The sequence below is a fragment of the Rhincodon typus genome, chromosome 29 (genome assembly GCF_021869965.1).
Source record: "Rhincodon typus isolate 14 chromosome 29, sRhiTyp1.1, whole genome shotgun sequence".
NCBI classification, from domain to species: Eukaryota; Metazoa; Chordata; class Chondrichthyes; order Orectolobiformes; family Rhincodontidae; genus Rhincodon; species Rhincodon typus.
The window spans coordinates 5,519,683-5,533,858 of NC_063360.1; the positions used below are offsets into that span (position 1 = coordinate 5,519,683).

The 14,176-nt window shown below is 40.9% G+C and overlaps 1 protein-coding gene across 5 annotated transcripts in view; it reads right to left on the bottom strand.

Annotated features, from left to right (window-relative positions):
- Positions 1-4,687: 4,687 nt before the first annotated feature.
- The window catches only part of LOC109930144 (procathepsin L-like), a 79,918-nt gene continuing 70,429 nt past the window's right edge, over positions 4,688-14,176 (bottom strand). For 4 of the 5 annotated variants that reach the window (XM_048614204.1, XM_048614201.1, XM_020529685.2 and 1 more), the window contains 5 exons: positions 13,645-13,833; positions 9,929-10,153; positions 8,422-8,584; positions 6,057-6,162; positions 4,688-5,086 (listed from right to left, as the gene is read on the bottom strand). In XM_048614204.1, the coding sequence (XP_048470161.1) occupies positions 4,987-5,086; positions 6,057-6,162; positions 8,422-8,584; positions 9,929-10,153; positions 13,645-13,833 (783 nt within the window). In that variant the 3' untranslated portion in view covers positions 4,688-4,986. The remainder of the gene's footprint in view (positions 5,087-6,056; positions 6,163-8,421; positions 8,585-9,928; positions 10,154-13,644; positions 13,834-14,176) is intronic. The other variant, XM_048614202.1, reaches the window with a different exon arrangement.

A 14,176-nucleotide genomic window follows, 5' to 3' on the forward strand; every position in this document is an offset into this window, starting at 1 on the left:
ACAGAAGTCAACATAAATTGAGGTTGTTGACTTGCTCGCCCAGCTGGTTTGTTTTTGTTCAAACGTTTCGTCACCATCTCCGATGAAGCGATATTATTCTACTCTGCTGTCCAGTCCGTTATGGTGACTAGTGTAATTTCCAGGTTTGATCTGTATGGGTTTATATACCATATATCGGAAGCTCTACTGATGATGACACTTAGCCTGGTGACGAAACATCTGAACAAAAACAGCCAGCTAGGCAAGCAAGAACAACCTCATCCACAACCCAAGCTACAGATCCAAAACTTTAATCAACATAAATTAAACATAAATTAATTGTCAAATTTTGGTCAACAAACTACGAAATATTATTTAAAGCATAGAATTCACTGGTTTAGAAAACACATATGATTTCCATTCCAACTACATAGTCTTTAAAAACTCTGGAGGCCAAGGGCATGTAGGTTCGCCCCCACCTGAGTTCCAAGGGGAGAACATTCCCTGAAAGGCACATTTTCCCTGATTCTCCCCCTCCCCCACTCTGTTTGCAGACCCAAACTTAGCTTTTTCCAGCTGTGGCCATACATTGTCCCACTCCGACATGACCTCGCATCACATGGGCTTGTTTCCCATCCTTTCTGAGCTGAGCCAATCGAGTCTTTTGCATTCTATCTCCACATGTCTGGGACAGGCCCCGGCCAGCCTGGAATAGGCCCTGACCAGTCCAGAACCGGCTCCTAACCAACCTGAGGCAGACCACTTCTGACCCAGGACAGGCCCCCACCTCGTGCTGGAATAGATCCCCACTTGCCTGAAAAATCAGCAAAAGAAACATTAATACTGGGAAATGAAAGAACTGGTCTTACTGTTCTGAGGTGTACGATTTAAGTTAGACCAGTATTTTTTCTTTTATTGAAAAAATATACTTTATTAATTAAAATAATTACCTTTATGTACATATGAGTGTACTAAAGCAATTCTGTACAGTCTTTGCGTATAAAGAAAAACCAAACATTGGAATTTGACATTCCCTGCAGTTGCAGAAACCAAAGGCATTTCCTAATTGTGCAGGACACTCATTTTAAGGCAAAGAGAGGGTCTATGGCAGCTGGCCTAAGCTTACATGCATCCCTCAGCACATAGTCCTGCACCTTGGAATCTACCAGTCTGCAATACTCGGTTGAAGTAAACTCTTTACACTGGAAGACGAACAAATTTCAGGCAGACCGGTGGGGGGTATCTTTCACTGAGTTGATAGTCCTCCAGGTGTAGTCAATGTTTGTTTTGGTGTACGTCCCAGCAAACAGATTGAACAGCACAGAGCTGCTCAAGACATACTTCAACAAAAATCATTGCATAGGTCTCCAGGATTGATCGACAAGTTCAGTGTAATCCAACTCACTTTGCAACAATTCGATGCACAGCTTGTGGATCCAATAAGTGAATTTGCATCAATTCACATCAAATGCTTAACTTTCTCGCTGTTTGGATACTAAGTGAACCATGAAATTGTGCCTAACATAGATTCAGTGATGGCTATGCTGAAATAGTTCAACTCAACAACCACATGAAAATTTGAGACAGGCTGTTTAAGAAATGTCAAAAACTAATCTGTTTAAAAATGAATGAGGGATAATGGGTGAAGTTGACAGAGTAAATGAAAGCCCAGAACAAGGTGTGTTGAGGTGTAAGTGAGAACTACATTCAATCTAATTTGCCAGAGCTAGCTCCTGTTGTGATGCAGCACGCTACAAGGTCAAGTATTGTAACAAAGTCACAGTCTAAACCATATGATGTGATTAAATTAATGAGTCAAGCCTGAACTGAATTCAATGCAATGCCAAGACCCACACAATAATGCTGACCGACCACAAGCAACAAAATATGAAATGAGATGTCTGTTTCTTCTGTGAGTTCAAACAACTGCACAGTGAAATGTGGTATTTACATTTTAGTCCCTTGTCCAATTTTGAATCTTTGGGTTATCTTGGTTATGATTTGCCCACTGTTTCAGTGTGTATGTATTCTTAGTTGCTTAGTTTAAAGAAAACTGCATTCAGAAATATCCCCTTAACCGTCTGACAAATTATCTCTTCCTTAACATAATTTCTTGGTTAATTATAGCAAGTTCTACTTTCAAGCATTAATAATTGCTCTTTCCCAGGTTACAAGCTGCACCAGATATATACCTGGATATATATACCAAATTCACGAGATACTCCTCTCCATTTTGGGTAAAACACAATTTCTTTTCTATTGTACTTAGGAGTTGTCACCTTGTGTTCAATCTCAAATTCACAGGGTCTTATCAGTGAAATATTTTTACACTTTGAAATTTCCAAATTCTGTGCTACTCATGGATTTGCTTGAGCTGTTTATTGTGTTAATTGATCTAATCATTTAGAACTGCATGGTTCTTGTGTGACAAGACCAGTTGCTACCAGTATTAAGTGAGCTGGTGTCTTCGTAAGATTGTTAAGAGGTGTTAAGAAATGGGTTTTCTCAGTAAAAACAGTTTAATTTTAAAGTTCTAGACCAGAAGTGTTTGATTAAAACCCTGAATGGGTTATTTAAAGTTGGGAATGTCCAATTTTGCTTGAATAATGATTCAAAGAAAGGAAAACAGATTCTTGAGATCAGGGAGTCTAAGCCAAATGCTTTATGTGATAGAGAAAGGAGTGCTGTCTCTGAAGTTTGAGCTTTATAAAAGGGTGATATTGGAATTAATAGGATTGTAGTTTACCATGTTGAAACCATTAAATTTGTGTCATATGTAAATAGTTTGGTTTATTCAATTGTTTTCTTCATTTCATTTGTGTAATGTTTTGTTGCTAAGACTAAATCTGCAGCACTGGGGACTAACATTTCAGTGAATGACCATCTCATTAAAAAAAAAAATTGCAAAATATGATCTATCAAGCCAGATTTCAGCCTGGGATATGACTTATCTGGTAACAAAATCAGTTGGAATCATGACAACTGGTGCTCATCTTAAAGTCAAAGAGTCATTGAGATGTACCGCACATAAACAGACCCTTTGGTCCAACTCAACCGTGTCGACCAGATATCCTAAATTAATCCAGTCCCATTTGCCAGCACTTGGCCAGTCTCCCTCTAAACCCTTCCTATTCATGTACACATCCAGATGTGTTTTAAATGTTGTAATTGTATCTGCCTCCACCAAGTCCTCTGGCAGCTCATTCTATACACACACCACCCTCTGTGTGAAAATGTTGCCCTTTAGGTCCTTTTTATATCTTTCCCCTCTCACCTTAAATCTATGCCCCTCTGGTTTTGGACTCCCCTACCTTGGGGAAAAGACCTTGGCTATTCACCCTATCCATGCCCCTCATGATTTTATAAATCTCTGTAAGGTCACCTCTCACTTCCGATGTTCCAGGGAAAATAGCCTCAGCCTCTTCAGCCTCTCCCTGTAGCTCAAACCCTCTACCATCAGCAATATCTTTTTCTGAACCCTTTCAAGTTTAACAACATCTTTTCTATAGCAGGGAGACCAGAATTGAATGCAGTATTCCAGAAGTGGCCTAACCAGTGTCCTCTGTAGCTGTACCATGATATCCCTTCTACTTCAGTTGCCAAAAGCTATGTCATCTACATACTGCAGTGAATATTTGGATCCAGAAGAGTCTTTCAGTACTGCTGTCATATTTTTGTGGGTTATGGTAAGGACATTGCAAAATCTCTGCGGCAAACAAGGCAGGTGTAACTCCGATTTTCAAAGATGAAAGCAAAGTTTGTAATGGTCTCTTTCTAATAGGTATAGTCCAAAAATCATAATTTAGAAATATCAAGTTCTGAAAAATACCTTGAAACTGTAATGATTGTAAGGAGATCAGCCAGGTGGACCTCATAGAATAGAGTTCCCTGATTGGGGCTGTTAATCTGGTCCAATCAGGGAGCCCTGGCTGACAGATATAAACAGGAGAGTCATAGGTTCCGTTCACTCCGAGAGCTGGCTCTGAGAAAGCTGGACCAGTGTCAAGTACTATACACATGTAAATAAAGGGTGGCTTGGTGACAGGATACTGGCCTCTGTGGAGTTATTTCAATGGGAAACAGTTAGGAAGCCTGATATTTAAACTTTATCAGGTTTTCAAACTAACTTGTTGAGAGAGGTAACAGCTTGTTTTGCTTTAAGGGTTCTCTCTTATTGACTGAACGAGAACATGATGCTTTCTACTGCAACAACGGTCCACATCTAGGTCTGTGAAATCACATTGCACTTTGTGGCAGAGGCTGTTGCTGGGTACAGTACTGATCCAATGGTTTCCAAGTCTGTTTGTGCAGCATTTAAGGGGCATAAAATTCAACCTTTATCTCTCTCAATAGTTCCATTGAACTCTTCTCCCAAAATGACTTGCTTTTCCAGTAAACAGCAGATAACTTACATTGCAGTTACCTGCTAATAATTACATTGAACTATGCAATCTTTCCTGTCTGAACTCACTCTTGTAGGCAACATCAGTCTGCAGCCTGACCAGATCAACTTGTATTTCCAGAAGCGTCCCCGTGTGAGCACTGTTTGATTTAAGCTTAGACACTTTGGCAATGCTATTATATTTGTTCATTACTTATACCATTGTAAGGATTAAAACAGACTTTATAGTGCATTATTTTAAGACGTTTATCATTTCAAATTAAACTAGACACAAAGCAAAAAACAACAGATTTGTTCTGGCTCTCGAAGTGATAGCTGGCAGTGTTTATTATATCGCTTAACATCAGCAGTACATTCAGATCATTGTCTCTCCACAAGCTGGAGACTGTAGTCACTCAGATATTACTGTGGTTACATATATCAAACACAAAATGACAGTGACCTTTATGTGAAGCTATCGAAATATGCAGAATCTGATATTACTTCACTTTTTCAAATTGCAGCAAGAGTTAAAGCAATGGTGTCAAATGAGTCAGCATCAGCAGAATGTTTCTATCATTCTTTCAGGCGGAGTTGAATGAAGTTCGAGTTTAACACCTGGCTCCTTACACGATTGGATAAACTGCGTAATTTAAAATCCCACAGATATTTGCGTGACTCTTAATTATTTTGATGTAACCTTGGTCACCCCAACTTGTTCCCCAACTAGAAAATTAGAAAGAAAAGAATAATATCACAATTCTATAGTGAGTGATTAGAGAAATAGAGATTTTCACATTGAAAATGTATAGATTCTGATAGGATCTAGTTCAAATCCCACCCTGAGCTACTACACCCATCCCTGTGACCCTGCATTTCTCATGGCTAATCCACTTAACGTGCACAGCTCTGGACACTAAGGGCAATTTAACATGGCCAATCCACCCAACCTGCACATCTGTGGACTGTGGGAGGAAATCAGAGCACCTGGTGGAAACCCATGGAGACACGGGGAGAATGTACAAACTGGAATCCCTGGTGCTGTGAGGTGGCATTGCTAACCACTGAGCCATTGTGCCATCCCATGTCATTCAGTTCAACCACTCCTCGAGGTAGCAGTTTCCCCAACTCCACCCCACTCTGGGTAAGGAGGTTGTTTCTGAATTTCTGATTGGATTTATTAATGACTCTCTTCTATTTATGACACCGAGTTTTAAACATCCCGAAAAATCCGAATGACTTTTAGGGAAGGAATCCTGCAATCTTTACTCAATGTGGCCTATATGTGACTTCAGAGCCACAGTAATGTGGTTGACTCTTAACTGCCCTCTGGGCAATAAATGCTGGTCTAACCAGGGATGACCTCATCCTCTGAATGGATAAAGAAAAAACATTTTCTCTATGCCCACTGCATCAAATTTTTCATCATTTTAAAGTTTTCTATCAAGTCAACCTTCTCTTTCCTGAACAATTGAGCTCTCTAGCCTGTTCAGCTTTTTCTGATAAATATATCCTCTCAGTTCTAGTCACCCTTGTGAATTTTTATGCACCTTCTCCAATGTCTTTGGACAGTCATCAGCAGTGGGAATTTTGGCTCTTGTTTCCCTCCCTAGTCCAGAACACTGGGAGTAAATACAGAGCTCCTGTCATTGCCCCAGCGCTGATCAGCTGTTTGCTGTTTTAATAAAGTACATACCTGTTTTTAACCAGCCAGTAGTTCTTGTTATCCATTCTTCCAAATCCAACCACCAACACTGCATGGTTTGGTGAATATGCAGAGCAATTTATACTATCGTAAACTCCTGTAATAAGGCGTGATCTTTAATATGATGCCATTGTAAAAATGTATAAGCATTATTTCCCTGCACATTTGTTGACCAAACATAGATCAATTTTTTTTCTCACTCAAGGGATAGATGTGTGAATTTCAGGTAGGAAAGGTTTCATACAGCTTTAACCACGAGGTTGAGGAAAGAAGAAGAGACATGGTGCTTGGCAAAAAGATGTCTAAATAATAAATTGCTCATTTTAAAAAAAGATTAATGAAGATGGCTATTAGAAGTGATAAACAGCAGCGGTAATTAATAAAATTTTTGTATTCTTTTTGCTCAAGAAGTAGAGTTGGAGAGAGTGAGAGGTGTTAGCTTCAGTCCTGGTTACCTTGATGGGGAGTGAATTGAGGCTGAGCTAAGGAATTGAATTTAGTTAACACTGACTTTGTGTTCACCTTTAGTGGTGTATACTTATGGCCTCGTCACAGCAGAATTCATACAAGATCAGGGAACAGAGGCCTTTCAGCCTCAGACTTCCTGCTCTCCCAGCCAGGCATGTGTTGGTGGACCACTCTTTCTCAGAACTACCCCTCTCTCTCGCACACATTCCCATCTTTTTTACTGCTGCACACACCTCCCTGTTGCTGACATGCAGCCCTCTCTCTCTCACAGACATCTTGCTCATGGCTTTACAAACATCTCTCCCTCTCTCTCACTCCCTCATAGATACGCACATATCCCCTTTCTCTCTGTCAAGCACACACTTCCTCACACTCACACATCTCTTCCTCCCACACTCCCTCACAAACTCTCCATTTTTCACAGACATGCACTGATCCTCTCTCTCATTCATACTCTTTCTAACACTCTCTCACACTGCTCCTTTCTCTCATTCTCTCTCCCTGACCCTCTCATATTGTCTCCCTCTCTTATAACCGTCATCTCTCAGACAATCTCTCTCACACCCTTTCACATATTCCTCCTCTCTTTCACACATTCACCCTCGGTCGCACCCTTATCCTATCTCTCAATCTACCTCTCAAACATCTCTTATTCGTACACTTTCTCATGCTCCCTCTTTCACACTTCCTTATACTCACTCTCTCACATACCTTCTCTGTCTCACATTTTCTCTTTCCCACTTTCTTTCGCACCCACTCTGTCTCTCACACAGAATCTCGTACACTCATGTGCACCCCCCCGACCCCCGCTGGATGAGGGCACCTCACTGCCATCTAATTTTTTGGGGTCTGGTACCATCACAGCAAGCTGTGAGCTTACTCTACTCTACCCCAGCTCCCAAACCAGGGAGCCCTTCATCCACCCAGGAACACCTAAACTCTCACTCGCCATCTGCCAAACTCCTGCAGACTCAGCACCGTGACTCCATTGTTCACACTTCAAGTTGGATGAAGCCTTGGAGCTTCACACAACTGGCTTTGTGTTTCATCGTTCATGGGATCAAAACGTAGAAATATGGAAAACAGCATTAGGCCATTCAGCCCTTTGAGACTGTCCAATGTAATGGTGGCAGATCATCTAACTTAGTCCCCTGTTCCCGATTTCTCCCCATGCCCTTTGATCCTTTAGCCCAAAAAACTATAGCTAACTCCTTGTTGAAAACATTCCATGTTTTGGCCTCAACCACTTTCTGTGGCAGAGAATTCAACTGGCTCATCATTCTCTGGGTGAAGATATGTCACCTCACCTGAGTCCTAAATGGTCTACCCAGTCTCTTTAGGGTTATCACATGAGTGAAATGAATGCAGCAGTTTGTGTAAGGATGTAGCATGTGAAGATACATTCACTCATGTTGACCTTTTGTAGCACTGCATCCAAATCCTTGGATGAGACTTTTGGCATTCACCATGTCAGCTAACACCTCCCACTGCCTTCTCAATGTCTGTCAGGAAGGCCACCTACTGAGGGAGGGCACCTCTCTTCTCCTGTCCACCTCCTGCACCAAAGGTTTTGAGTCAATAGGAAGAAGTTTATGAGCTGCCTATGAATGGGAATGGGAATATTACCCATCCCCATTTCTGCACTTAGTTACAAATCTGATTCAATTTCAATCCCATAGGACTGAATTGCATCTAAGCACAGGGGCTGGTAAGACATCAGTGACGGAAAGGGGTATGGCAGTTTCCATTCTAAAATACTGTAAAAGAATTAAAAATAAAAGTAATTTGCAAAGAGTACAAGTGGATGTATGATTTTTAGTCCTGTATTTTGTACAGAATTGGTTGATAAGCCAACTGATGCACATCATTGAGAGCTTTTGTTTCTTACCTTGTCTATAAAACTGGAAACTCCTCTCCTTTGCATCAATAGCAACAGATATTGGTCCAATCCTTGCCACCGCCCTTTTTAAATATGTTTCTGTTCTAATGACAAAGGCATAGTGTCTGATCTTGGCAGCAATCTTGTTTTTCATAAATGTGCAGTTTTGCTGCTAAATGTTAGAGAAAATATGAAAAGTTATTATTTTTTCATTCTGCATCATATTTTCCAAGTACTTGTGATATTTTTTTACAAGATCATTAATAGCTGATCTTAAAACACTGCTTCAATTATTGAAGGTGACCACCACTTCCAGGTTTAAAAGATAACAAGCTGCCTGTAAATGTGGTAACTATTGAAAGATCTCCTTCTTTATTGGTAAGCAGATTTTGGTCAGCACACTGCACTGCAGTTAGTGCAGCTTCAAGATATACAAATCACAGATTATTTCCTGGTAGTTCCCTGGTTTATCCATTGCTCCCAAAAACTACAGGCCAGTCAGTCTAACTTTAGTGGAGGGGGAAACTAATGGACCCAATTCTAAATTAATCTGTGTTTGGAGAGGCAGGGTTTAATCAAGAACAGTCAGCATAATTTTTGTTAAGGAGAGATCATGCCTGATTAACGTCTTTGACTTTTTTGGAGAGGTTTGTAGATGAGGGCAACGTTTTTGATGTAGTCTACTTAGATTTCAGAAAGGCTTTTGATAAGGACCTGCGTGGATGATTGATAGCAAACATAAGAGCCCAGGGGATTCAAGCAAATTTGGCAAATTGGATCCTCAATTGGCTGAGTGGCAGGAAGCATGGAGGGACAGTCAAGGGGTGTTTTTGTGACTGGAAGCCTGTATCTAGTGGGTTCCTCCGTGATCAGTTTTGGGGTCCTGAATGTTTGTGGTATATATGAATTACTTAAATTTGAATGTAGGAGGGTTGATCAGTAAGTTTGTAGATAATACAAACATTTTGATGTGGTAGATAGTGAGGACAATATCCTTAGATTACAGGAGGATTTGGACAGGCTGATCAGTGACAAGAGGAATTCAATCTGGGTAAGTGTGAGGCGATGCATTGGGTAGGACAAACAAGGCAGTGGAATACATGATAAATAGTAGGACCCTGGAAAACACAAACAATCAGTGGGACCCCGGTATGCACATCCTCTGGCCCCTTAAGGTACCTGGACAGGTGGATAAAGTGGTTAAGAAAGCAGATGGAATACTTGCCTTTATTAGCTGACGCATAGGGTTTAAGAGTAGAGAGTTGGTGCTGGAACTGTATGAAAATGTTGGTGCAGTAACTGTTGTACTGGGTGGTGTGCATTCCCCAGATCAAGTACAGAACATGCTGAATGATCTGATGATTCAGTTGACTGTCACATCAACATGCTGGCTCATAGAATGGTGAGCAGCAATACACAGGAATACAAGCACCCTTAACTCCTCATTCAATTAGCACTGGGGTCCACTGTCTAAACACCACGAACATACCCGAAAATGCATTTAAAAGTAATTTACCTCTGCTACATATTGGTAATCTTCAGCAGAACTGATGCCACCACTATTGACTATATATTCAAAGGCATATGACATCCATCCACCATTGCAGCCAGCATTTCGATATAATCTGCTACAATCAATCAGCTGCTGTTCACTAAGGCGAACCAGTTTGTTAGTTTTTGCAAACCACTGTCCTTCAATGGCCCCAGTCGCACTGAAAGCCCAGCAGGAACCACACTGTCCCTGGTAATGACAGAAATACGATCACATTAAAAATATTCTGGATAACATTAAAATATTCCTTCCATTTATTGTCAGGTGAAGTGCTGTTTATAAACTAGCGAGGTCAGTTCCTCTTTTTTCTGAAGTTTATCAAAAACACATGCAATTGGTGACAGTCTGAGTGGTAGGGATTGAAGGGTACGTTCTCTTTAGAAATGTGGCATGACTGACATTCAAAAGAATGAACTTTGACATAGACTACTCACACTATGATTCAATGCCTCACCAATAGCTAATTCACATGAATAGTTTAATAAGGAAGTTTAGGAGTGGATTCAGGTGCAGAATAAATTTTGCATACTGCTTGATATTCAGGCTTCAATCAACTGGTGTAGGAAGTGCTTCTAGCTGCTCTGGTTTGAGCTCAGTGTTGCACGCATATTGGTTCTGGAAGAGTTAATGTTGAACTTGCCTTAAGCTCCAACCAACCGTCGATGTCTCACAGTCCTGGGTGGAGAATCAATCAGTATTGCACAAGATCCTGATGAGGTTAGAAATTTCTCTTGATTGCTTTAAGTAATTATGTCTAACTAGTTATTTTAAAATGTACCCATTGTTATGATGCAAGAAACTACCTCTTGTTATCTAATATATATGCCTTTTCTTGTTAGGACTCAACAGCAGTGTTCCTGCTACCACTGATAATTAGACAGGTCCTTAGACTCGGCAGAGATGGGAGGATTTAGGAGCACTCCAAACCAAGCAGTTAACTGCCTGATATATGCTAAAGGTTTCTGAACTTGAGGAGCAACAGGGAGAATGAGAATGTACATTTCAGGTGGCGGTCACTCCACAGGCAGTAAGAGTTTATGAATCGGGATCAGTGGCCATCTGGAAGAATGGGAAGAGACAAGACGAGCAAGAATTTCTTGAATGTACCACTGTGAAACTGTTACTCAGCAGTATGAGATGTTTGAGAGTGGTAAAATCTCGAGGGAGCACAGTCTTGACCATTGAATCAATGGACAATGGGCTGCATAGCAAGGAACAGCAGAAAGTAGGAATGTAATTATTTCTGGAGGCTCCACAGTCGGTGAAACAGTGTTATCAGGAGTCACAAGAACACAAGAACATAAGAACTAGGAGCAGGAGTAGGCCGTCTGGCCCTTTGAGTCTGCTCCGCCATTCAATAAGATCATGGCTGATCCTTTCGTGGACTCAGATCCACTTACCCGCGTTCTCACCGTATCCCTTAATTCCTTTATTGTTCAAAAAAAATCTACCTTTTTTTTAAAAGCGTTTACTGAAGTAGCATCAACTACTTCACTGGGCAAGGAATTCCATAGATTAACAACCCTCTGGGTGAAGAAATTCCTTCTCAGTTCAGTCCTAAATCTGCTCCCCCTAATCTTGAGGCTATGCCCTTCACCTGCTAGTGGAAACATCCTCTCTACTTCTATCTTATCTATTCCCTTCATAATTTTATATGTTTCTATAAGATCCCCCCTCAATCTTCTGAATTCCAATGAATATAATCCCAATCTACTCAGTCTCTCCTCATAAGCCAATCCCCTCAACTCCGGAATCAACCTAGTGAGCCTCCTTTGCACCCCCTCCAGTGCCAGTACATCCTTTCTCAAGTAAGAAGACCAAAACTGCACACAGTACTCCAGGTGTGGCCTCACCAGCACCTTGTACAGCTGCAACATAACCTCTCTGCTTTTTATTTCAATCCCTTTAGCAATGAAGGACAAAATTCCATTTGCCTTCCTAATTACTTGTTGTACCTGCAGACCTACCTTCTGTGATTCATGCACAAGGACACCCAGGTGCCTCTGCATAGCAGCATGCTGCAACTTTTTACCATTCATGGAGTCCTACATGGTATATTGCCTCACTAATGTCAGAGTGAAGAATAAAATGAAGGGTAATCTACAGGGGACGGGAATGACCCAGAAACTGTGAGTGAGCAGGTATTTCGGTCCCAGAGTCAGAATCTTAGCTATCACACAGCAAATTAAAATGTGGGGCTTCATGAACAGTAATTTCAAGACTAATCTTCCCATTTGCGAAAGCAGGAATAGGAAGAGACAAAGGATCAATGGGAGGCTTCAATTACATGTGCAGAAAGGGAGGCCTTCAGATTTCTGAGGCAATGGGAATCAGGCGGGTTCAGGAGGTACCCTTGCCTGTGGGTATACCTCATAGGGAGGTTCACTTGAGTGGCTGGGGAGAGTTTCAACTAATAGACAAGGGGAATAGGCACCAGCACATAGGAGAGAAGTGGAACAAGGTGCATAAAGCACTGGATAGTATTGCAGCAGGAAGTAGGAGCACAATGAATAGGAGTAGACTTATAAGGACTACAGAGATTGTTGAAAAAATACACAAAGTGTGCTGAATAAGATTGGTAAATTACAAAACTAATAGCCAAGTGTGAATATGATGTAATAATTATCATTGAAACAATCAAAATGGTAAGAATTGAACTCTTTTTAATATGCAAGAATATAAAGTGCTCAAAAAGGACAGGACAGTAATAGAATGTAAAAAAAAAGTATGAAGTGACTTTCCTGATTACCGACAATGCCTTTGAGGCGCAAGGACAGAATCCATTGGCTAGAATTGAGAAGGAAAAGGATATGTCACATGACTGACAATATTCTACAGATCTCTAAGCAGAGAGAGACAGTTTGAGAAGAAAATTTGAGGAGAAATCACAGGAAAATGCAACAAGCATTAGATGATGACATTGGGAGAGTTTACTTGCCCAAAGATTGATTTGGATAATGTCAGAGTAAAGGGTAAAGGCTGGGATAAATTTCTAAAATGTGTTCAGCAGAATTTCCTTGATGCAAAATGTTCTGAGTCCAACCGGAAAGGAGGCACTGCTAGGTCTTACGTTGGAGATTGAAGTGGATGACATATTGGTGGGGGAACCAAATTGGAACTAAAAAGCTGACAGTAAACTATAACAGAACAAGGGGTGACCTTTAAGGATTTGATTTTTCTAGGTCAGAAATCACATCACCAGGTCACCCCTGAGCCTCTGATGCTCCAGGGAAAATAGCCCCAGCCTATTCAGCCTCTCCCTTTCAAATGTTCTTGAATAGAGACTGGACATGGTAATACAAGGAATATTGACAGTGCATTTTAGAAAAGTGTCGATGTTGAGTTTTGCAAGGTTGGATCTGAATGTTTTATTTCATATGTTAGACTGCAACATGTACACCTGAATTTTAAAATATATTCCAGTAATTTCATAAAACTTTTAAACTTTGAAAAACAATATCTGATAGTCACTTAATTCAAAAGAATGAACATTGACATAGACTACTCACATTATGATTCGATGCCTCACCAATAGCTAATTCACATACATAATTGCAACTAATAGTCAGGGCAGGCATTTCTGAGCGAACAGGATCTAAAAATGAGGCTGAAGTATTCATCAGAAATTCAAGATTTTTTTTCACTTAATAATCCCTGGAAGAATTCCTTATGATTTTTACCTGGTTTTCCACCGGATTCACATATCCTTTTTCACGCCAGTCAACAGTGGCATCTTCCAGATAATCATCATTTTCATCTTCATCAGACTCCTCATCATTTATGTCAGCATCAAATTTATCAACTTCATTCGCGTTATTAGCCTCTACTGGTCGGAATCCATTCATGAGTTCATTAAACTCTTTATTTGTCTAGAAAATCAAACACATGACTATTTATTAATCAAGTGACTGGCTTTTACTGAGTCACAGAATCCCTACAGTGTGGGAACAAACCCTTCGGCCCAACAAGTCCACCCCAACCACAGAGCATCCCACCCAGACCCATTCCCCTATCAACACATCCCTGAACACTACAGGCAATTTAGCATGGCCAATCCACCTAACCTACACATCTTTGGACTGTGGGAGGAAACCGGAGAAAATCCACGCAGACACGGGGAGAATGTACAAACTCCATACAGACAGTCGCCCAAGGGTGGAATCGAACCCAGGTTCCTGGCGCTGTGAGGCAGCAGTGCTAACCACTGAGCCA